Here is a 25,193-nt window from a genome sequence, read left to right as displayed (position 1 = left end):
GATATAATAAGCCTATCACAAGATGCCCAATATCATCAGCCACCAGGAAAACACAAATCAAAACCAAAATGAGATGACATTCATAGTTACTAGGATGACTGTAACAAAAAAGAGAGATAATATCAAGTACTGGCAAGCATGTGGAGAAATTGGAACCCTCATACACAGCTGGTGGAAATGTGAAATGGTACAGCTGCTTTGGGAAACAACTGCAGTCTTCAAATGGTTAAACATAGAGTGACAACATGACCCGGCAATTCCACTAGTAAGTAACATTCAACACAAATGAAAACACATGGTCACAATGAAATATGTACACTCACATCAGCATTATTTATAACAACCAAAAGGTGAAAACAACCCAAATGTTCATCAATCAATAAATGGATAAATAGGATGTGGTATATACCCTTTTGATGGAATATTATCAGGCAATAAAAAGGAATGAAGTACTGATACACGCTACAACATGAATGAACCTTGAAAACACTATGCTAATGAAAACCCAAAGATGACCACACATTGTATAATCCCATTTACATGAACCAGAATAGGGAAATCTACAAAGGCAAAAAGAAGAGTAGTAGTTGCCTAGAGCTGGGGGAAGGGAGCTTGGGGGAAATGAGGAATGACTGCTGATGGAAACGGTATTAATTTTTGGAGTGATAAAAACATTCTAAAATTGTGGTAATACTGCACAACTCTATGAAGATACTAAAAATGACTAAAATGTACACTTAAAATGGGTGAACTGTACTATGTGAATTATACCTCAAATAAACCTGTTTTAAATATATATGTTTGTATTAAAATATATATTAAAAAATCAGATCACCATATTGTGTGTTTCCTTTTTTTCTTTTTAAATTTTATTTATTTATTCATGAGAGACACAGATAGAGAGAGAGGCAGAGACACAGACAGAGGAGAAGCAGGCTCCATGCAGGGAGCCTGATGTGGGACTCGATCCCAGGTCTCCAGGTCTCCAGAATCACGCCCTGGGCCAAAGGCAGGTGCCAAACCACTGAGCCACCCGGGGGATCCCCTTTGTGTATGTTTCCAATAGAGATACTGCCACACTGAAAATGAGTAATTTTCTCTTTAGGAAATATAGAAAATTTAATTGATTAAAAAATTCATCAACAGTTTTAGTCTTCAACGTCCAATTTTTTCCTCAACAGAAAGAGGTGCTGGCTATTTCCTACAGCTTTATCTTAATAGGCAGAAAATATGTGCAGTAAAAAGTTTAATACTTTAGACAGAAGTATTAAGTAAAAGGAGATGAATGCATTTGTAGCTTTTGCTTTTTTCCAGAAACTAAAATTAACTCCTGATGGAAAAATTATTTTAAAAATACATAATATACACATATAGCTACAGACCTACAGTATTTTGTCACTGGACACGAAATGAATTTTCACACAGAAAAGGTTAGTAGCCCTCTCTTCCTCATTCTGAGGTGCTCATAAGCTGCTAAGTTAAGATTGGGCACTTGTAAACCACATGACCTCATGAATGCTATCTTATCATATCACAGGTTCCTCAGACTGACCACAACAACTTAAATCAGACAGGCAGCAAAATAGTGCTCAGTCTTTGACACATATTATTGGTATGACATTTTTAGCTGTCCAGTTCGTGGGGGAGTGAAAATCTGATTATCTCAAGTCCAACTGCATCTGTGAGATAGGGTCCATGGAAAGCACATGATTTACTGCACTAAAGACTTCCAACCACATTTAAATTTTTAGTTTTTCTAAATCTGAGGGAGCTAGCTCATCTTTTATCAATTCTCCTTTAGTTGACATTTAGTAAGTTTGCAGAACACCACATTTACAAATGTGCCTAGTTTGAAAAACTGTCAATACTATGTTACTGTTTCTTTTGAAAACTAGCATTTTAAAACTGAAATACTTGATGCAAAAGAAAATAAGGTTTTAAAAAAGACTGGTTATATTTCAAAATCTTGGTATAGCTAAAGAAACTAGACTTTTAGATTTAAGAATATACAGCAATAATAACAAGTGTGAAGCTTGGATAGCTTGGATAATAGGAAGAGAACATCGAAATTAAACTGAAAAGATTCAAACTCTCAAATGCACTGTGTGGACCAAGGGCTTAAAGAGAATATAATTCAAAACATAATCAAGGAAGAACATTCTAATTTATGAATTTCCTTCTTGTCTGATTAAGTAAGCTTTACTCTCAGCCCTCATATCAATCTCTCTAAATGCTATTTTCAGGACCACACACTAAAAACAAACTGATCGGGCTAAGTCTCCAGTTTCAGAAATGCTCCTCTCTACTTATTTCCCTGCTACTTTTTTTTTTTTTTTTAAGATCTTATTTATTCATGAAAGACAGAGAGAGAGAGAGAGGCAGAGACATAGGCAGAGGGAGAAGCAGGTTCCATGCAGGGAGCCTGATATGGGACTTGATCCCGGAACTCCAGGATTATGCCCTGGGCTGAAGGCAGACGCTCAACTGCTGAGCCACCCAGGTGTCCCTCCTTGCTACTTTTATAACTGTTCTGTCTCCTTTCTGAGCTCTTTATTTGCCTCCAAATCTTTGCATATGATGGCCTCTCTGCCTAAATACTCTTCTACTCTCTTTTTCTTGGCTATTTTCTCCTCCTCCTCCAACACAGTGTAGGTAGCCCCACACCCAGAGATTTTTGGATACATTTCTAGGCCATGTTACCACATGGTTCTAGCACAGCATTGCCCATACATACTGTTCTCCCTACCAGTCCGAATTCCTTCACAATTCGGACAATGACTTTTATATACCAAGCACAGGACTGGGATGGAAAGCACTTTAGCTTATTTAGCATGACTGCTTTAGGATGCAGTAAATGAAGCAAGGCCTGAGGCATGCTTGGGAGCTAAATGATGTCTGAATGCTCATTGACCAACTGAATTTATGAAGTAAATTGGCATCCTAAGGTTACACAGTTAACCAGTGGTAGAACTACGCCTGCAATCCAGGTCTCCTGACTCTATGTCCACTGTTCCACAAATGATACTTTTCTCAACCACGTGTAGTAAATTCTTTTTGGAGAACAAAGACACAAAATTCAGCAACAAAACTAAACTTAATCAATTTAAAAACAAAAAATCCAGAACTGTCATTAAGAACTTGATAAATTGCACATGTACCTATAAATTTTCCCCTCTTCTCGCTTTTATGGATGTGTTTAGAAATATTGGTATGATAATGAAAGGAGAAAGTAAGAGTCAGATGAAGAGTAGGGATAATTAGTTTTGTTTTTTTGAAGTAGTCTCCCTGCCCGGTGTGGAGCCCAACACAGGGCCTGAACTCACGAGCTGGAAATCAAGACCTAAGCTCAGATCAAGAGTCAGATGCTTAAAAGGAAAGAGTCAGATGCTTAACTGACAGAGCTACCCCAGAAGCCCCAGGATAATTAGCTTTTGAATAAATGAAAATTTTTATTTTTTTGTATTTTTTTTTTTGAGTTTGATTTGCCAACATACAGTATAACTAAAGGAAAAATTTTAAAAATGAATCTCAAGTCTTGAAACCTGAGTATATGAGTAAGTTCACTAGACTTTAAAACTGTAGCTCGGGATCCCTGGGTGGCGCAGCGGTTTAGTGCCTGCCTTTGGCCCAGGGCGCGATCCTGGAGACCCGGGATCGAATCCCACGTCGGGCTCCCGGTGCATGGAGCCTGCTTCTCCCTCTGCCTGTGTCTCTGCCTCTCTCTCTCTCTCTCTCTGTGTGACTATCATAAATAAATAAAAATTAAAAAAAAAATTAAAAAAAAAAACAAAAAAAACTGTAGCTCATTTGGTTACCCAAATCAGGCTGAATGAAATCATTAAGCATGAGGTGCCTGGGTAGATCAGTGGTTAAGCATCTGCTTTTGGCTCTGGTTGTCATCCCGGGGTCCTGAGATCGAGTCCCGCACTGGGCTCCCTGTAGGGAGCCTGCTTCTCCCTCTTCCTCTGTCTCTGCCTCTCTCTGTCTCTCTCAGGAATAAATAAATCTTAAAAAAAAAAAATTTGGGGATCCCTGGGTGGCACAGCGGTTTAGCGCCTGCCTTTGGCCCAGGGCGCGATCCTGGAGACCCGGGATCGAGTCCCACGTCGGGCTCCCGGTGCATGGAGCCTGCTTCTCTCTTTGCCTATGTCTCTGCCTCTCTCTCTCACTGTGTGACTATCATAAAATAAAATAAAAAATTAAAAAAAATCTTCAAGGATATCCTATTAGTTTCACTTAAATGTTAACAATACATCTAATACTGTAATCACGTTATAATCTTTATACATTATTGAAATAGTTTAAAAGAAATTATATGGTTTATTTGTGTGCGGTGTAAGTCAACTGTTAACCATGTAATTTATTGCAAAGGAGAGAGAGAATCTTAAGTAGGATCCACACCCAATGTGGAGCCCAATGGGGCTAGATCTCATGACCCGAGCTGAAATCAAGAGCTGGAGGCTTAACTGACTGAGCCACCCAGGTGCCCTTGAAATAGTTTGGATTTATATCTTATTTTTCCCATGTCTAAGATTTAAGAATATGCTATTAGATGATGTTTTCATGGGAATGCTCCTATCCTTACTGAATGAAATCTATTTAAGAACACTTATTTTCGGGGATCCCTGGGTGACTCAGTGGTTTAGCGCCTGCCTTTGGCCCAGGGGGACCTGGATCAAGTCCCACATCGGGCTCCCTGCTTGGAGCCAGCTTCTCCCTCTGCCTGTGTCTCTGCCTCTCTCTCTCTCTCTCTCTCTCTCTGTGTCTCTCATGAATAAATAAATAAAATCTTAAAAAAAAAAAAGAACACACATTTTCATTAGCAAATTTAAACATCTTTTTTTTTTTTTCTTTTTTTTTTACCTATAGTAGGAATAGAATACATAGAGGCATATAATTGGGTTGAACACTGCCCCCTTTTCTGAATATAGCATAAAACTGGAAAGTGGTTAAAAGTCTTGAATAAAAAGTCAGATTTCCTGTGTGGGATTATTATAGTTTTCCTCTGTGTTATATATTCTTTTTGGAGACAAAGAATGAATGGGAAGATATATAGGCTTGGAGATTTAAAAAAATTAATCTAGAAACAATTGTTGGAAGTTTGGTCACAAGTTAAACAACAAACTCTTGCAACAGAATGTATTGAAGAGCTGAGCTAATTTATGTCCTTGAGTAAGCTTGTATTTCTTAAATAATAGGTATATATGAAATTGGGTTAGCTATTTTTATCTAGTTCTATGTTTCTGGGAACGTCAAATTTGGCTAGAAAATCCAAGTTGCCTCTATTTTTCAGAAAAATCATCTAATATATAAAAGTTAAGATTTTAGTAGCATCTACTGGAAACTGAAACAAAATCTGAAGGGTCAAGTCATACCAATTCTCCAGTTTCAGATGGAAGAGAAATCCAGAATCTGATGCTGGAAGAATAAAGAATACTAGGTGATAGTAGAGTTCTATTAACTAGACATTAGGTTTCCATCTGAGAGAAGTAATTTATTTTAATTTAATTAAACACTTATGGGACTCCTACTACATCTAACTAACATGTGACAATTACATGGGTCGGCAGGATTGTGGTAGGGCAGTGGGATGTAGTAGATCAGAAGTCAGAATGCCTGGGCAGTAGTTCCGTCTTTGCCACCAACTAGCTGTGTAACTTTGGGTAAGTCCCTTAACTCTTATGCCCTCAGCTTCCTCATTTATCAAGTGAAAAACTAGATAAACTTTGGGAACATGCCGGCTTAAAAAAATATGAATCTGAAATCTCAGCTTTAAGTCTTCTACATAGTGATATTACTGCAGGCATAAAATACTGTACACTATTCAGTATTTTTTTATCTTATGACTTCAAATAAAATAAACCAATTATCCAAGATTAAAAGTAACATATAAGAGGAATAGGAATAATAACACTAAAGGTCATTAAGAATGAATTTTTATTCTATAAATGGAGGTTGTAAGATTTAAAAACAGTGCTAAAGGTTTAATTCAAAGAGCCTTAATGCAATTTTCATAGAAGTACAAATATGATCTTTCATTATCTATATGAGACTTTTTGGCAGCAGAGAAAATTTTCCTGTAGTGAGACTTGTGTGAACTTCTGCATGATACTTTACACTGATTTAACTAGAGAAAAAGCAAATTTAAAGGAATTTGTTCTTTTATTAAGAAGTTGCAACACTGGGAAACTGGGTACTTTTTATTGTAACAACAGGCACGAATACTTATAACTCCCTGTATTGAAATTAAAAAAAAAAAAATAATTCTAGGGCAGCCTGGGTGGCTCAGCAGTTTAGTGCTGCCTTCGGCCCAGGGTGTGATCCTGGAGATCCAGGATCGAGTCCCACTTTGGGCTCCCTGCATTGAGCCTGCTTCTCCCTCTGCCTGTGTCTCTGCCTCTCTCTCTCTCTCTCTCTCTCTCTCTCTGTGTCTCTCATGAATAAATAAATAAAATTTTAAAGGTAATAATTCTAAAATTAAGATTCAATTATCAGCAGACACCAATACAAAAGAAAACACTACTTTTGTTTTTTATTTCTGCCTCCACCCACTAATACCCTATTATGAATGCAGTTTGTAAAAGTGTCAATTGTATTTTAGGTTATCTTCTGTAAACTAGGTAATATAATACTTGGGGTTTTACAAGATTTTCAAGGAAATAAAGACTAGTACAGACAATCAATATAGAATAAGCATACAGTTAAAAAAACAAAAAAATATTATTTATTGTTTGAAATAGAGAGAAAAAATAGCTGCCAATAACCAGAGCCAAATCACTAAGTTCTTTTCTACTTTTAATATTCTAGTTTTGATGCCTAGATGAAGATCAATATCAAATGATTCTTTAAGCTTCTTTTTAAAAATTCAAGTTCGGACAGCCCCGGTGGCTTAGCGGTTTAGCGCCGCCTTCGGCCCAGGGCGTGATCCTGGGGATCCAGGATCAAGTCCCACATCAGGCTCCTGGGACGGAGCCCGCTTCTCCCTCTGCCTGTGTCTCTGCAACCCCCCCCCCCCGTGTCTCTAATACATAAAAAAAATCTTAAAAAAAAATTCAAGTTCAACTGATTTTATTAACTATGTTTAAACTGGAAAATACAGAGCAAAGAAGAAAAGATTCACAGTTTTATAAAGGGCAGTCTGTCATGTGATTCCCAAAGTTCCTCATTTCAAAAATTCTAGTTTAATAACAAATGAGTATACATATTAAACATATTAATAATGGTTAGGAATATTCAAAATGACTTTTTGGTAGATATTTAACTAAATCTATAGCTCAAGCATAAACAGTTATCAGAATTTTAAAAAGAATACTCATGTATAAACATTTTCTAAGTCAAACTTCAAAATGGGTTTTTTTAGATTTTGTTTTATTTACTCAAAATTTTAATTTTGTACTTGGCTTGTAGAAATAACAGAAGATTCTTATAACACAGGATAACTTAAAAAACTGTCTCCTCAAGAGAGAAGACAGGATGACAGAAGACCCTTGGGTACTGGGAACCAGCACAAAGGCTCTCCTTAAAATGAAAGTTGGCTTTACTTACCTGGGTTGTATATTATTTATAGCATCCTATAATAGTGTTTTATATTGTTTTGGGTTTTGGCCAGCTTTGTCCTGAAATAGCTGACATTTCTGTTAGTTTTTCAGGAAGGGGGTCTCAGTGCTTGTTCAATGAAAGACAATTCCTCCTGTCAAGTTCTTTTATAAATTATCTATCATTCTCTGATAAATGGTAAAAAAAAAAAAAAAAAAAAAAAAAAAGTGCTGAAGATAACTTAATACATTCTTCCCTGAAGACGACCAGGGAGGTTTAGAATCAAATTAAAATAACTATGTTGAAATGCTCCCTTCTTGATAGTCTCCTTTCTGGGGCTCCTTATCCAGAGCTGCCAGTTTCCCTCCACAAGTAGTTTTGATCTCCTTTATTGGCTCTTGATCTTATAGGTCGAGAGTGCCATACACTTGCTCCTAGAACCTCTTCCCTTTATCTATGAATAACATTTATATGCCAATAGCTACTATACCTATTTTTAGCCCCAACATCTTTTTTAGAACCTCATACACCTTATATTTTCATTTTAATGTTTAATAGGAATCTCAATCTTAATATAAGCAAAACAGAGCTCTTGATATTCTACTCCTTCCCAACCTCAGTAAATGGCACCAACCAATCACTCAGATGTCAAGCCAAAAATCTCTGGAGTCACTATTTTATCTTATGTCCCTCATATAATCCATCAGCAAGTTCTCAATCTCTAAAACGTATCTTTAATATATTCGTGTGGCTAACATTTTCACTTTTCTCATCCTTCTAAGTCACCTTTGCTCTTACCTAGACTATTTTAATAGCCTTCATTTCCCCATTTCTATTCTTGCTCTCCTACAATCAATTCACCATATAGAAGGTAGGGCAAATCAGATCACATCACTCTTTGCTTAAAACCATCCAAAGGCTTTCCAATGAACCATGAATAAAACACAATCTATTTATTCTGGCTTATAAAGCACTATATAGGATTGACCTCATCTATCTCTTTAACCCTATCTCACATTATTTTTTCCTCACCCTTCACTATACTCTAGTCACATTAGTATGATTTCTCACAAAGTCCATTATGTTTTCTCCTAACTTCTTTGTGCTAGTTGTTTCTTCTGCCTGGAATGTTCTTTCTTTTCTTTTCTTTTCTTTTCTTTTCTTTTCTTTTCTTTTCTTTTCTTTTCTTTTCTTTTCTTTTCTTTTCTTTCTTTTCTTTTCTTTTTTCTTTTCTTTCTCTCTCTCTCTTTCTTTAAGATTTTATTTATTAATTCATGAGAGAGACACACACAGAAAGAGAGGGGTGGGCAGAGACATAGGCAGAGAGAGAAGAAAGCTCCATGCAGGGAGTCTGATGTGGGACTCATCCTGGACCTCCGTATCACACCCTGAGCCAAAGGCATATGCTCAAACACTGAGCCACCCAGGCATCCCTGGAATGTTCTTTCCACTGATTTTTGCACATTAGGAAGCTTCTTAGCATTCCTATTAAAGCTTTTATGTTACCTTGTCAGCAAAGCTTTTTGAAATCATTTATTCATTAATTTTTTTTTCATGGAATATCTACTACATGGCAACATTGTTCTAGGTGCCAGGGGAAAAAAGTTACTCAAGTACACATTAAAACCATAATGAGAAACCTCTTCAAAGCCAGAGAATGATAGAAATTAGATAAAGACAATCAATTCTACATGTTGATGAGGATGTAGAACAATAAGAACTGTCTTCATGACTCATAGAGTGTAAAACGGCATAACCATTTGCAGTAGTGTCCTTAACAGATCAAACCCGAAATAATTCAAATGTTCACCAACAAAAAGATAAATAAATTGTAGTATACTTATACAAAGGAAAATTACACAGTGATGAGAATGAATAATCTATAGCTACATTTTAAAATAACATAGTTAAATTTCACAATTTTAAGCAAAAGAAGACACAAAAGAATATATATTATAAGCAGCCATTTATATAAAATTCAAAACTTAAACTATTGTATTAATGTTGAGATCATGGTTATCTTTGAAGGAGAGGGTGAGAATAGTGGTTTCAAGAGTGTATGAATGGGACTTTGAGTTTATTTCTTGGACATGGGTGGTAGTTACATGGGTGTGATCACTTTGTGATAATTTATTGAGCTGTAAACCTATCACCTGGGCACTTTCCTCCATGTTATAATTCTATCAAAAATCTTTCAAGGCTTTAAACTGTTCAATTTTTATGATTGTGAACCCATTTTATTATAGAATGTTAAGGGTAATAGCTGGTCTATAATAGTTGGTCATACTAGAAGGTTTTGTTCATGAATAAGCAATGAAGAAACTGCTGTTTGGATTTACCATCAGGAACAGTTGCAGCTCTCCTAACCAACTGGTCTGTTTTCATTACACATTCACTCTGAAATGTTCAAAGTGACCAGGTTTCCCCTTTTTTTGTGTTGATTGCTGGAAACCCTAGAGCCAAGTTTGAGGCCCACTTTTAAGAAATATCTAGATACTCCTGTGGTATGCATTTTTGTATGGGTCTTATTCATGGCTCCATGTTATATTCCTACAGTTTTCTTTCCTTTTGTCTCACAAAAATAGAGTTTGCTATTCTGCATCTTTTACAAACTTGCTTCATTATGTCTAGAACAAGGCAAGGTATGTATTAATGAAAAAAATGCTCTAAAGGTTTTTTCTCTTTCTTTTTAAAAATATATAGTTTGTTTTGGTTTTACTTCATTTTAAAATTAATGCATTACAGTCAACTGAAAGTCCTACTTGATTTAAGTTTCTGCTACTTACTGATTATATGACTGAAGACATGTTATTTAGCCTCTCTGAGGCTATAAAATAATTTTCACAGGATAATTGTGAAAATTAAAATAATCACCCAAAATATCTACACCCAGTGTAACAACTACCACTAGAAAAAAGCTTAATGAAAAAAGGGAAAACTTGCTCCATATTGAAAACTTACTAAACAAATATAACTAGAATTACTTTTGTGAGATTTTAAGGACATAGAGCATATTAGAACTATTATGACATTATAAAAATTCAGCAAAGATGTTTAATAAAAATATTTAATTTTTAGCATACATAAACTATCTTTGGACTGGAATAAATTTACGTATTCCTGCAACATCCACCAGAACATATCATCATCAAGAACAAGTGAAAACATAATCTACATCCAAAAACGTTTTCAAATCAGCTATGTAGTATGCATTTTCCTATAAAATAATACTGTAAATAGCAGCAAGGCTTCAAAGGACCCAGAAAAGACTAGTCAGCTGGTAATTTGGCTAAACCACAGGATTATACCTACATAAGTCCTGAGTGTATTTCTTTTGGCTTCTAAGTGGGAGTATCTTTCTACCTTCTTCTAGCTCCCTTTCCTGGCATTTAGAAAATATTCTTTGTCTTTAGTGGTCAGTAGCTGTAAGTAGACAGACCTACGTTGCAAAAGTACATGGCTTATTCATTCCTAGAACTTACAATTTTGTTTTTTGTACTGACTTATATGCTTGTGATGCCCAATCTTCGTGACAAATTTTTTCTCAATTTTCAAAGTCCAACCCAAGTGCTGTTACCATTTTATTCCATATGTTTCAAAAAATGCTATAATATATGGCATTAAGTACATGAATGGGCTTGGAGTCATATAACCTGAATTACCTCTATCACTAACTAGCATATGACCATGGGGAGTTATTTAGTACCCCAGAACCTCAGTTTTATTAAGTGTAAAACATGAATAATAATGATGCTACCTACTTCATAGGAATGTCATGAAGATTAAAAGAAACAATGTAAGTATAACATTTAGGACAGTGTCTGGCACAGAGCAACTATTAAATGAATGCTAACTACTATAATGCTATATTTTTCATTATATATTACAATCTATTTGTAAACCTATTTCTGTTGTTAGGCTGTGAACCTGTTGAGGGATATGAGTTATATTTCAATCTTTAACTTCAGTTCTAAACTAAAGTGCCTAGTAGGGGCTGTCATGATAGATGGACAGGAGTTGTAAGAGGTGGGGAAGATGGAATAAGAAAAGCACTTGAACTAGGATGCATGTTCTTTTTTTTTGTATGCCATGAGGATAGGATGTAAAGATAGGGGAGGATTTAACCTAGGTTCTTGTCAGATCTGGGGCAGCAAGGGTTTCCACAGTGGCTTCTATGAGGGTCCTGGCAGGGTTTGAGAGGCTCCAAGAAGTAGGTAAGATTAAGAGCATAATTAGTTAGGTGATGATGATAGGAACTGCAGGAGTTGGGAGTCAGAGAAGGCACACGGACAGATCACAGTAAACTGCAGGAAGTGAAGATAAATCTCCATATGCAAAGCTAACAGGGAGAGAGAGACTCCCGTGGCTAGGTCAACTGCAGAATTCACTCACTGAATGTATACAAAGTAATGTTTCTGGGAGGAACAACACAGTTAAAATACTGTCATTAGTTTCCACTCTAGATTTTTAAATACTGATGACATGTTTTCTAATATCATGTCTGTAACAGCACAGAAAAAAATAAACCAAACTTGATTCAATCCTGGTTCAACCATTTACTACTTGTATAACCCCAGCAAGTTACTTAATTATTGTGAGTCTTTTTATTCAACTGAGAATACTGCCATCATGTGGGATTATTATGAGGGTTAGTAACAACAAATATAAAGTGTCTGATACAATACTTGACCAATAGAGGGGTACTCAATAAACAGTAACTGCTACTGTTATTTTATAGATCTGCAAAGTTTCTCTGAACATTTCCTTCAACATTTTGAGAAGTATAAAAATCAGCTAACAAAGTAACTGTTAACAGTCACATGTTCAAATATAATATGAATATTTTAAAGTTAATTTTTATGTTGAAAGGTAAAGATTCTGGCAGTCTGGGTGGCTCAGCGGTTTAGTGCCGCCTTCAGCCCAGGGTGTGATCCTGGAGACCGAGGATCGAGTTCTGTGTCAGGCTCCCTACATGGAGCCTGCTTCTCCCTCTGCCTGTGTCTCTGCCTCTCTCTGTCTCTCATGAATAAATAAATAAAATCTTAAAAAAAAAAAAAAAGGTAAAGATTCTGGCAAATTATAGCACACAAGGCAAAAGTTAAGTTGTAGAGATCAGACTGACTTCGGTTATGGTTTCCCCCCCATTGTGAAGTGCTGTAGCACAAGAATGAAAATCACTAGAACAAAAAAGTGATACCTTTTTAACCCTCTTAAGAAACTGGCCCAGCCAAAGGAAATGTGTATAGTAGGTGTACTTATAACCTATTACATTGGTTTGAAATTTCACTTGTTTTCATTTATCTTTTCTTTAGTTGGAAAATTTTGAAACAGGTGAATGTATTAAAATCTGTTCAGAAAACATAATGAAAAGGAACCTCTAACTGAAGACCTATAATGGTTTCATCTTATTTAGTAAATTTAATCTCTCCTGGCTTTGAAGATTCACCATAAGCTGGTTCTATGCAATCTACCCTTATTTACCACAACTTAATTTCATTAATTCTTAATCGAGTCTAGCCTCTAAATCCTACACCCATGCTGGCTCACTCTCACCTCTGCACTCTTGTGTGGTCCCCAGCTGCACTGTACTCACCCTCTATAGGTTTTCTCACTGGGGCCTGCTTATGCCCAGGACCTGTGCCCTATGAATAGCACAATTAGCATCTCATCACAAACTGTTCTAGTTTTTAATTTACACAATCCAGCTCTTTAACAGTAGAAAATTCTACTCTATTAATTAATTTCCTTTCCATGTTTGTTCAAAACAAAAGACTACCTTGCAGGCCACACATTAAAAAATGACATTGAAGTGAGACCTCTCATGAACCATCTTCTGCCAGTCCTGACGAGGAGATTATAATTTTTTTTTAGTGAAGTTACATGACAGGCAAAGTTAGTATTTGTTGGCTGATTTTTAGACAAGTCTTGGAAATAAAGTCAATCCTGTACAATTTTCTTAATTCAGCAACGTTAAAGCTTTCTAATCACTCTAAATCAAAATTATAAAAAATTAAAAAGGGAGAGACTGCTTTAGTCAAAATTTCCTTTGAGAAAAGCTTTTGAACAAAAAGAATAATTCCTAGGATTTTCAAAACGAGAAGAATTTCTACATCTTATTTGTAACTTGTTCTTTCACACATGGCTATTAGATCAGAATAGATTATAAAAACACACAAATAAGTAAAAATTAAATATAATCCTGAATTCCTTAAATGTTATTATTGGTTGAAAATCACAGGAATGACTCCCAAAATTTAGGACAAGTTAAATTAAACCACATTTAAGATTTATCATTTTTGTTACTGTTTTGTTTCTTCATTCAGAATTTACTTAGATTGACTACCTCCAGGAGTTATTACCCAAAACACTCAGACTTTAACTGAAGGGTGTAATATCAGGAAAGAGTAATGTCCAAACTTTTCCTTTGAGGTTTCAATTAATTTAGTGGTCAAAATGAGTTTCTTTCTCAACAAATGAAGTTATGTTACCTGCTCAAATCTTATCAACTATAAACCTTATTGTACAAATAATTTAAGATAAGAATATGCTTTTGTATTCATGTTTAGATAAGTACTTATCATTAAAAAATAATAAGGGATGAGGAAATTGACCTAGAGCCCCATTAACAAAAAGTATCTCTCTAATCAAAACACATGAATTTAAATTACTTAGGAGAGTACTTAATAATACTATTTGAAAATTTCATGAGTCAAATCTCATAGATTCAAGGTAGTGCCAGTTTAAAAAGTACTTAGATACTAAGAAATCTGTTAACTGATATTAGGCAAGTATCCTTTTTTGCAATCTCAGTAATACCACCATGAAGGGAATAAGAAGACAAGAGTAAAAAGACTTCCCTCTATCCACAACGGTAAATAACACAAATCTAGGTATAAAGAAAGGTATAAAGGAAGCTTTAGTTTAACAAAAGTAACTTATGACACCTAGACAAACTATCAAAGGTTTACAGATCACAATTTAAAAAAACTGCCATGCCAGTATTAATAATTTTAGATCATGATAAAAAGGCTTAAGGAAAATTATTCTCAATATTGTAAAAGAATAATTCTTATTAAAAAGACAATTTTCTAAAATATTATTTAATCATAATCAAGGATTCACAGAAAATATTTATCATGAAAGAGTCAGCCACAGCCAGTAATACAGTGTTGTTACAATACAGAGGAAGGAAGAAAGAAATATGTGAAGATCAAAATTTATCACTTACCTCATGATTCAGCTCTGCTATCTGATCTTTCAGTTCCCTAATATACTGGTTAGAATCAGACTTGTTAAGCTGTCCTTGAAGCTTTCCTTCTTCTTTCTGTTTTGTGACAACAGAACAAACCAAAAACAAGAGACAGCGTTCACAACATGTACTCAAATATTTGAAGATATAGGACAGCATAAAGGCATATCCTTTTACCGGCTAAATTCTGAACTAATCTGGAAGGTATTCTCAAACTATGTCTGGAATGTAATTTATAGTAAACTATACTGAATATTTCTAAATAATGCTTAGTGGAAGTTGTTTACAACAAATACAACTTGTAAAATGTACCTTTTGAGAGATTCTTAGAAATCAACAATTGAATGGGTCTACCAGTGAAAAAATTACCCTAGAATTTCAAAGGCATTCTCCTAGTTACATTGGGCACTAATGATTTTCTATCTCTACTATAAGAGACTCAACTCTTAGTTGATAAGGTAGTGGGCCTCCCACAGCTACCCTGGGAATTAGCTTTTGTTTGGCGAACAGAGGAAAGAACAAAGAAAAGGTTCTGCAACCATTCTTAAAAGGAAAAGGATAGCTCTGAATCTCTTCTGTTTAATTAATTTAGGAAACTATGTTGGGAGTCCTAGATATAGCTGATAAAAAGGTACTCCAATAATAACAAATAGATCTAGAACCACACTGTGACCATTTTCCAGGGATACAGATCGGGGAGGAGAGAAGCTGCCTTTTTCTTTATCATCGGAAAACAAATGTGACTTTTAAGATATAGGGCTTATGAGAGGATGAAACTGAATTGTTTATGACATCTCCAGATTATTTTAAGTTGATGCTTAAAATGTGAAGAAGCTGTGATCCAGAAACATCTACTGAAATTACTAACTCCTGATAGCAGAAAAGTACTGGTTTACTTTTAATAGTCACAACCACTCAATTTCCTTCCAATGGAGACAACCACCATTGACATTTTTTTAGTGTAATCTTTTCATGATATTTTGTACATACGTAATCAAACACAATTATATACACACACATATTTTTACCTATACTACAGACACTCTATACACTGTTCTACACTTGCTATTATTCTTAAAAATCCAACTTGCCCCAGGTCAGGCTCCCTGCTCAGCAGGGAGTCTGTCTCCTTCTCTCTCTGCCCCTCCTCCTACTCCACACAGGGTCTCTTGGTTAAGAAAAAAAAAAAAAAATCTAAAAAAAAAAAGAAACAAACCAACCTGAAGATCATTTAGTATCACTACATACATATAGGTAAAAAAGAGCTACATTTTGATTGAAAGAGTTTTAAGTCTCTGTAAAAGTTATCTTAGTGCTATCTGAATATAAGTTTTTTAAAAGTAAATTTTAAAATGTACTGTAGGTCCATAAAATTACCTGGAAAGTAAAGGGTTGTACTGCAGAGCACTTTCCAATGTGGAGATCTCTACTGCAGTCTTTCCATTCACAGTAAGAAGGGACCCTAGACATCACCTGGTTTGGTCCTCTGACTGTAGCTAAGTACATGCTCTACTTTCCTTCTTACATACCTTCTCCTAATATCCTTGGTAGAAAGAAGAACTAACTAGAATTGCTCCAGTAACAGAATGGGTGACTCCCCTATAAAATCAGGGTACCATTCCAAAAGAATTGCTCTTCTTCATTAACTGTCCTTCTCACCTTGATTGCATTCTTGTGTACCCTTAGTCTACTCTTCAAATCCTATCCAATTATTCTTACAGGCCAACTCCTTTTTCTTCTCCTTCTGTTTATGGCAATCTGCCTTAAAAATCTTTCACTAGAATATGGCCTGCTGAAGCAGTTTAGCTAATATTTGTATAGATATAAAGGAAAAACTATAGTTTCTATAGGCTTTAAGAGTCTCATGCTCTACCGAATGAGCTAGCCGGTGCTTCTACAGGCTTTAAAACTTTTCTTATATATTTGAACACATGAAAATCACATATTATCATCTAGGCAAAGAACTGTCTAATTTAGGGGTACCTGGCTGGCTCAGTCACTGGAGCATGTGGCTCTTGATCTTGGAGTTATGAGTTTGAGCCACAAGCTGGGTGTGGATATTTCTTAAAAATAAAATCTTATTTACAAAAAGGAACTAATTTAACAATTATATTCCAAATGCACTAGGCTTCTTAAACATATTAAACAGACACCTTATGATTTTTAGCCATAAGCCCATATTTAAGAAAAAAATATTTTTTGAAAATTTAGTTAGAAACATTGGTTTAAGCCAAAGCAATCCTGATAAAGAAGAACAAACATCTTAAAAAAAAAAAGATTGATTGATTGGTTGATTGATGAGAGAGAGAGAGAGAGAGAGAGAGAGAGGGGCAGATACACAGGCAGAGGGAGAAGCAGGCTCCATGCAGGGAGCCCAACGTGGGACTCGATCCCGAGTCTCCAGGATCACACCCCGGGCCAAAGGCAGGCGCCAAACCGCTGAGCCACCCAGGGACCCCAAGAACAAACATCTTATAATACCAGATTTCAAAATATACTACAAAGCTGCAGTAATCAAAACAGTATGGTACTGGCAAAAAATATATATAGACACATAGATCAATGGAGCCCCAGAAATAAACCCATGATTATATAGTCAATCTATGACAAAGGAAGCAAGTATATATGTGTGTGTGTATATATATTTAAATTTTTATTTATTTATGATAGTCACACACACACACAGAGAGAGAGAGAGAGACAGAGGCAGAGACACAGGCAGAGGGAGAAGCAGGCTCCATGCACCAGGAGCCCGACGTGGGATTCGATCCTGGGTCTCCAGGATCGCGCCCTGGGCCAAAGGCAGGCGCTAAACCGCTGTGCCACCCAGGGATCCCCAGCAAGTATATATATAATGAGGAAAAGACAGTCTCTTCAATAAATGGTGCTGGGAAAACTATATAGGTACAAAAAAAAAAAAAAAACAAAAAAAAGAAACTGAACCATTTTTCTTACACCATATACACACACACAAAAACCCTCAAAATGAATTAAAGACCTACATGGGACACATGAAACCATAAAAATCCTACAAGAGAGTGCAGACAATAATTTCTCTGCCATTAGCTATAGCAACATTTTTTTCCTACATGTTTCCTAAGACAAGGGAAACAAAAGCAAAAATAAACTACTGGACTACACCAAAATAGAAAGCTTTCTGCACAGCAAAGGAAATCATCAAGAAAAAGGCAATAAAACAAAAAGGCAATCTACTGAATGGGAGAAGATATATGCAAATGATACATCCAATAAGGAGTTCCTATCCCCAAATCCAAACAATCCAATTTAAAATGGGAAAAGGAGGGCAGCCCCGATGGCCCAGTGGTTTAGCGGAAAATGTAAATCAAAACCACATGAGTTATCACCTCACACCTGTCACAACAAATGGCTAGAATTAAAAAGAGAAGAAATAGGGCCGAGCAGTTTGGCGCCGCCTTCAGCCCGGGGATGATCCTGGAGATCCGGGATCGAGTTCCACATCAGGCTCTCTGCATGGAGCCTGCTTCTCTCTCTGCCTGTGTCTCTGCCTCTCTCTCTCTTTCTCTCTCTCTCTCTCTCTCTCGCTTGCTGTGTCTGTCATGAATAAATAAATAAAATTTAAAAAAAATAAAAGATGTGAGAGCCCAAAATAAACACTTATATTTTTTTAAAAAAGAAGAAGAAATAACAAGTGCTGACAAGGATGTGGAGTATAAGGAATCCTCATGACCTACTGACAGAAATGTAAATTGATGCAACCACTCTGGAAAACAGTATGGAATTTCCTCAAAAAATAAAAAATAGAATAACTGGATCATAAAATATGATCCAATGTTTCCACTATTGGGTATTAACCCAGAGAAAACAAAAACACAAATTTAAAAAGATATATGCACCCTTATGTTTATTGCAGCATATCTGCAATAGCCAGGAAGGAAGCAACCTAAGTATCCATCAATAGACAAATAGATAAGGAATTTGTGGTATGTATATTCAATAGAATATTGCATATCCATAAAAAGGATAAGACCATGCCATTTGAAACAATGTTATTGGACCTAGAGGGTATAATGTTAAGTGAAATAAGTCAGATTGAGAAAGACAACTACCATATGATTTCACTTATAAGTGGAATCTTAAAAGAAAAAAATTAATAAACACATAAAAAGCAGAATCAGAGCTATAAATAGAACAAACTAATGGTTGCTAGAGGGGAAGGGGATGTGGGTTTGGGCAAAATGAGTGAAGGGGAGTGGGAGATACAGGCTTCCAGTTATGGGAATAAAGGCACAGCATAAGGAATACAGTCGATGATATTGTAATAGCAATGTAATGGGACAGATGGTAGCTATATTGGTGGTGAACATAATGTATAAACTTGTCAAATCACTAAACTGTACACCTGAAACTAATATAACATTGTATGTCAATTATACTCAATTAAAAAAACCAAAACCAAAACAGCAGAGATATCAACTCAGAGCCCCAATTAAATCATATATGAAGCTGTGTTTTTTTTTTTTTCATTCATATGTTCCACAATTTCCCTTGGTTCTAGACTTATTCCATCTCAGTTCTGTATATCCTCAAAGTAGGAGAAGATTATGTCAAGTAGAGGGGAAAAGTAGTGAGTGAATCAAGGGGGGAGAAAAGGAAGAATGTGGAAAAAAGAAAAAAATATATGGAGAAAGAATATTCACTGAAAATTAAATTAATTTTATAGAATGTATTTTCCAAATTCCATATATGGCATGAGAAATGGCAACTTCCAAAGGGGACTAATTTGATAAGAATCACTCCTTTGGTTATTATGTGTTTAGCTGTCCTCTTTGATGGCTTCTAATTTTAGCCTAATTTTAGCATTGTGCCATATTAACTGTCTTGAAATAGTTGATTAAATGGAAAGTATAATTGCCTACTAGGAAGAAATCCTCATGGAAGAGATGGAAAGGCTAGATATCTGTGGTTTGGGATTAGATTTAGAAAAGTTTTCTTTAAATCCGGTCTCCAGTGAAAGCAAAGGTCTTGACAATTTTGAATATCCCAAAGTAAGAGTATCATGCAGGACAAAATAAAATCCTCAGGATGAATAAAATGACAATGTCCAAAGTAAGTACTAATGTTGTAAGAGAGAAGTTCAAGAATGCAGAACACATTAGGTCTGAAAAGCTGTCAAATGACCAATAATCATAATTAATACTAATTCTTTCCTATAGGGAAACCTGCATGAAAGAAAAGTTTGGCATGTAAGATGAAATTTGGGATGCCTGGGTGGCTCAGTGGTTGAGCAGCTGCCTTTGGCTCAGGGTGTGATCCTAGAGTCCTGGGATCTAGTCTCAGGATGGAGTCCCACATCGAGCTTCCTGCATGGAGCCTGCTTCTCCCTCTGCCTCTCTCTCTCACGTTCTGTGTGTCTCTCATGAATAAATAAAATCTTAAAAAAAAAAAAAAAAGAATGATTAAATTTGTTTTACAAAAAGTGACTGACTCCAAAGATATGTTACCCCAAAGGTAGGTCTTAGTAAGATTTAGCCAAAAATTTTGCACCTTGATTTCTTTAGAGGAAAGCCAGTATTTAATAAAAAGCAGGGCAATTAAGAAATTTTACAATAAAGAAATGGAATGTTTTTTACTTAAGGAAAAAAAAAAAGACTCCTGAATGATATTTGTGAAAAGTCAAAGAAGCCCTCTTATGGCCTTTATGACTAAAAAAATCAAGTGTTCCTTGAATTTCAATTCAATGTAGAAAAAAGGCAGAATTTCAAAGGGAAAAATTTTATATATTTGATTAAATATAATTGTATATAATTGTTCTTTTAGATTTAAACATAACTATTTAAGCTTAATATTATGTTTCTCTGGAAAACTTTTAACATACATTCAAAAGTTTAGCAAAAAAATCTGATGCCGGGCAGCCCAGGTGGCTCAGTGGTTTAGTGCCGCCTTCGGCCCAGGGCGTGATCCTGGAGGCTTGGGATTTAGTCCCATGTCGGGCTCCCTGCATGGAGCCTGCTTCTCCCTCTGCCTATGTCTCTGATGAACAAATAAATAAAATCTTAAAAAAAAAAAATCTGATACCCATCAAACCATTATTTCTGTAGGTACACACAAATACACACACACCCAAATAATAACTTGTAAGGCACACTGACTAAACTGAGGGCAAAGGAAGGGTAATTAAGCAGCTCTACACTCTAGCACTGACCCCATCCCTGCACAGTTACCACATTTTAATAGCAAGCATGCCAGTATGACAGGCATACTGGTTGAAATGCTCTGCATAAGGTTCTGATTTAACAGTCTGCTGCAAGGGAATATGGCTGGTACTTCAAGAAGTGGAGTAAAGTGAGAGATGTCCTACATGCTAATTAATAAATTTAAAAATATAAGTAACATTTTCTCTAAAAGTCTGATTTTTATGCTCTGCAAATGGGCTGTCATTTAAATATGTTAATCAAAGCTCTTTAGGGTCTTCCTTAAAGGTAACTAAATACACATTTACAATGCCAAAAAAAAAAAAAAATCCAGTTAACTATTATAAAAAGTGGGTAACAATTTAATTTCACCTCTGAGAGAGTTTATTCAATTATCTAATGTTTAAAGGTTTTTTGCAAAAATTTTTAGTTTTCTCTTTTCAATCATGTCCACATGGTTCTTTTCTGATAAGGAGGTGGGAAAATGTCAGCTATACTAATAAATTTACCACTAACCTGGATTTTCTTGACATTTTCTTTTGGCTCAGCTGATAGTAACAACAGATTGCCAGTTAAGTGGTTTCCTAAGCAAAACTAATTAGGCAAGTAACACACTTAAAGTAAGAGCTCCAATACATCAACAAGTTTGGTAATTCTATAATTTCACTGAACTGACCTTAAGTATATTAGCTTTGTCATGCAATAAAAGAAACTTTAGATTAAGAGAACATAAAGTGATATTTATAAAAGGCTTCAATTCACTTTCACTCTTGGATCTTTCAATAATTATTTTAGCAATTATCATCATGATGTCCATAATAATCTAATTCATATTAAAGCTTTAAGCTATAGTTACATGTAGAAGTTTCTTAGTCAAAAGTTCATCAAAAATCTAAAGATAGGCATGTTTAAGTGATTAGGGAGAGAGTATAACAACTTTAACTTACTCTGAAATGCATAAAAAAAATAAAAGATAGCTTGAATGGTGGATAGGTAAGTATCTAATAAAGCAACAGATAAAACAAATATATAAAAATATTAATTCCATATGGAGGTGGTGAATGTTCCCTGTCCAACTCTTTCAACTTTTGTATGTTTGAAAATCTTCATAATAAAATACTGGAAGAAATCATCAATACAAAAAGAATACATGCCTCCCATCCCTCTAGAAAACAAGCACTTAAGCCATACTGTAGTTCATTTCCATATGTGGGAGGTATTTATCTCCCCAAGGTTACTTACTGGTTCTTTGTTTATAATCTACCTGTTGCTCTAAAATTAGAACTTTCTCCATATTTTACTAGAAACTTAAGAAACTGAAAATATTAAATCATAAATTAGTACTTCATTAAAACAATGTAATTTTAGAGACTAAGCTGAGTTACAGTTTATCTCTATAGTATTTTAGAGTAGATTTTACAATCGTTATATCAGGATCTATTTTCTCTCCTTCATTATGTAGTGGTCATAGGATAGGAATTATCCCCATCCTTAACCTCACAGGTAGGCCCTGATTGGTAGGGTTTAAACCAAACAGGATAGTCACATCTGTTTGTACTGTGTGTCTGGTTCAGGTCTTACTCAAATAGTGACTCTCAAAACTTTTACTGGAAATTATGGGTTATACCTTCTTATTCTGGATATTATGATAAGTAGGTATAAGGCTTATTTGTTAGCCATTTTAACACAATGAGAAAAGCCTTCTAAGGATAAAAAATGACAAGCAGAAGGGGGCTTGGCTAGCTCAGTCCAATAAGTGACTGACTCTTGATTCCGACTCAGGTCATGATCTTGGGGTCCTGAGACTGAGCCCTGCATCCAGCTCTGTGCTCAGCAGGGCATCTGGTTGAGGATTCTCTCTCCCTTCTCTGCCCCTCCTCCCACTCGCACAATCTCTCCTAAAATGAATAAATTAAAAAAAAAAAAGATAAGCAGAGCCTTTAGAATCACGTCTAATGAAACATGTTGGAACCCAAATCAAACTTTTCCTGAAATACATCCTATTTCTGGACTTTTCAAATACATAAGCCAATAAATTTCCTTCATTATTTAAGCCATAAATACATCCAGAATAGAGTCTCCTATTATCTGCAACAAAAACATCCTAAGAGATATATTTTTTAAAGATTTTATTTATTCATGAGAAACACACAGAGACACAGGTAGGGGGAGAAGCAGGCTCCATGCAGGGAACCTGACGTGGGACTCGATGCCGGGTCTCCAGATTCACACCCTGGGCTGAAGGCAGCGCTAAACCGCTGAGCCACCCGGGCTGCCCTAAGAGATATTTTTTAAAATGTGGCTAACTAAATGAATACAAATAAAATTTATAACATAAACAACAAGGTATACAAATATACTACAAACAACAGAACCTAGGAAATGCTTAAAACAGTGATTCCCAAAGATGATAATGGTTAGGCGTTTTGTAAACACACAGATTAAGAGAATCTATTTCTGACCTAATGAATTCTAAACATCCGTGAATGGGGTTTGAAATTCTGCACACTTTGATAGTTATATAAGTGGTAGTTCTGATATAGCTATTGTGTAGATCTATACTTCAAACACACTGGCTGGGCAGCCCCGGTGGCTCAGTGGTTTGGCATCGCCTTCAGCCCAGGGTATGATCCTGGAGACCCGGGATGGAGTCCCACATTGGGCTCCCTGTATGGAGCCTGCTTCTCCCTCTGCCTGTGTCCCTGTGTCTCTGTCTCTCTCTCTCTCTGTCTCTCTCATGAATAAATAAGTAAAATCTTAAAAAAAAAAAAAAAAAAGATTATTAAAAAAGAAAAGAAAGAAACACACTGGCTTGTACCATCTTTGAAAATTTTGAATACAAATTCAAAATTTTATTTATATGCCAGTTTTGAAACACTTTCACCTTTTAAGATTCTCAAATATTTTACAAGTGTATGCTTATTATAGAATTTACTTACTCTACCTTTGTATATAAAAAAGCGGTAACTTGACGGGATGAGCACTGGGTGTTATTCTGTATGTTGGCAAATTGAACACCAATAAAAAATAAATTTATTATTTTAAAAAAATTTTAAAAAGCACACAAAACAATCCCCCCCATATAAATACATAAATAAATAAATACATAAATAAATAAATACATAAATAAAAAGAGGTAAATATTTCTTTTAACTACCAGCACAAAGTTTGGTAAATGACCAAGACTAATAAACTTATTTACACATAATCTCTACATTCCAAGAGTGAATGTATTTTAAAACAAAGGAAAACTGGTAAGGTTTCTTAAATTAATTTCTTCTAATTCTGCTATCAGTTTCACTTCATATTATTTCTATATTAGTTTCAGCTGGTCAGTTCCCTGTCTATAGAGGTTGGTTCAATTTTGAACTCAAATCCCTTTCTTAGTTAACTTAGCTCTCAAAGAGAAAATATTATTATTTTAAAGTTTAGTAATGTATGATGAGGAACTAAATAATGTTTAAGATCAGAAAAACAGGGATCCCTGGGTGGCTCAGCAGTTTGGCGCCTGCCTTTGGCCCAGGGTGTGGTCCTGGAGTTTCCGGGATCGAGTCCCATGTTAGGCTCCCTTCATGGAGCCTACTTCTCCCTCTGCCTGTGTCTCTGCCTCTCTCTTTCTGTCTCTCATGAATAAATATTTTTAAAAAAAGATCAGAAAAACAACCCACATATATGAACACTGACTGAACACTAAAATACTTGTTCATAAGAATGAAGGAAAACCAAAGATCTGAGGACTAGCAGAATAATTCTTTAAAAACTTTAAAGTAGGGATCCCTGGGTGGCGCAGCGGTTTGGCGCCTGCCTTTGGCCCGGGGCACGATCCTGGATACCGGGGATCGAATCCCACATCAGGCTCCCAGTGCATGGAGCCTGCTTCTCCCTCTGCCTATGTCTCTGCCTCCCTCTCTCTCTCTCTCTCTGTGACTATCATAAATAAATAAAAATTAAAAAAAAAATAAAAACTTTAAAGTATTGGGGCACCTGGGTGGCTCAGTGGTTGAGGCTCAGGTCGTGATCCTGGGGTCCCAGTGATGGAGTCCCACATTGGACTCCCTGTGGGGAGCCTGTTTTTCCCTCTGCCTATCTCTGTGTGTCTCTTGTGAATAAATAAAATCAAGAAAAAAAACTTAAAAATATCAATATCTTTGAGGGGATATGCCAATAAATAAGGGATCCAATCAGCTAAACTTTTTATCAGGTAACAGGTTGATACAGTCGAAAACTATGTTCTT

General features: G+C 35.6%; 1 protein-coding gene across 14 annotated transcripts in view; it reads right to left on the bottom strand.

Annotated features, from left to right (window-relative positions):
* Positions 1-25,193, bottom strand: part of EVI5 (ecotropic viral integration site 5) — a 194,722-nt gene that overhangs the window by 14,379 nt on the left and 155,150 nt on the right. For all 14 annotated transcript variants that reach the window (XM_038541354.1, XM_038541348.1, XM_038541355.1 and 11 more), the window contains one exon: positions 14,765-14,860. In XM_038541354.1, coding sequence (XP_038397282.1) covers positions 14,765-14,860 — 96 coding nt within the window. The remainder of the gene's footprint in view (positions 1-14,764; positions 14,861-25,193) is intronic.

Source organism: Canis lupus, chromosome 6, assembly GCF_011100685.1.
Source record: "Canis lupus familiaris isolate Mischka breed German Shepherd chromosome 6, alternate assembly UU_Cfam_GSD_1.0, whole genome shotgun sequence".
Lineage (NCBI taxonomy): Eukaryota > Metazoa > Chordata > Mammalia > Carnivora > Canidae > Canis > Canis lupus.
The sequence above is the reverse complement of the archived record's forward strand: the minus strand, read 5'-3'. Positions and strand labels throughout refer to the sequence as shown.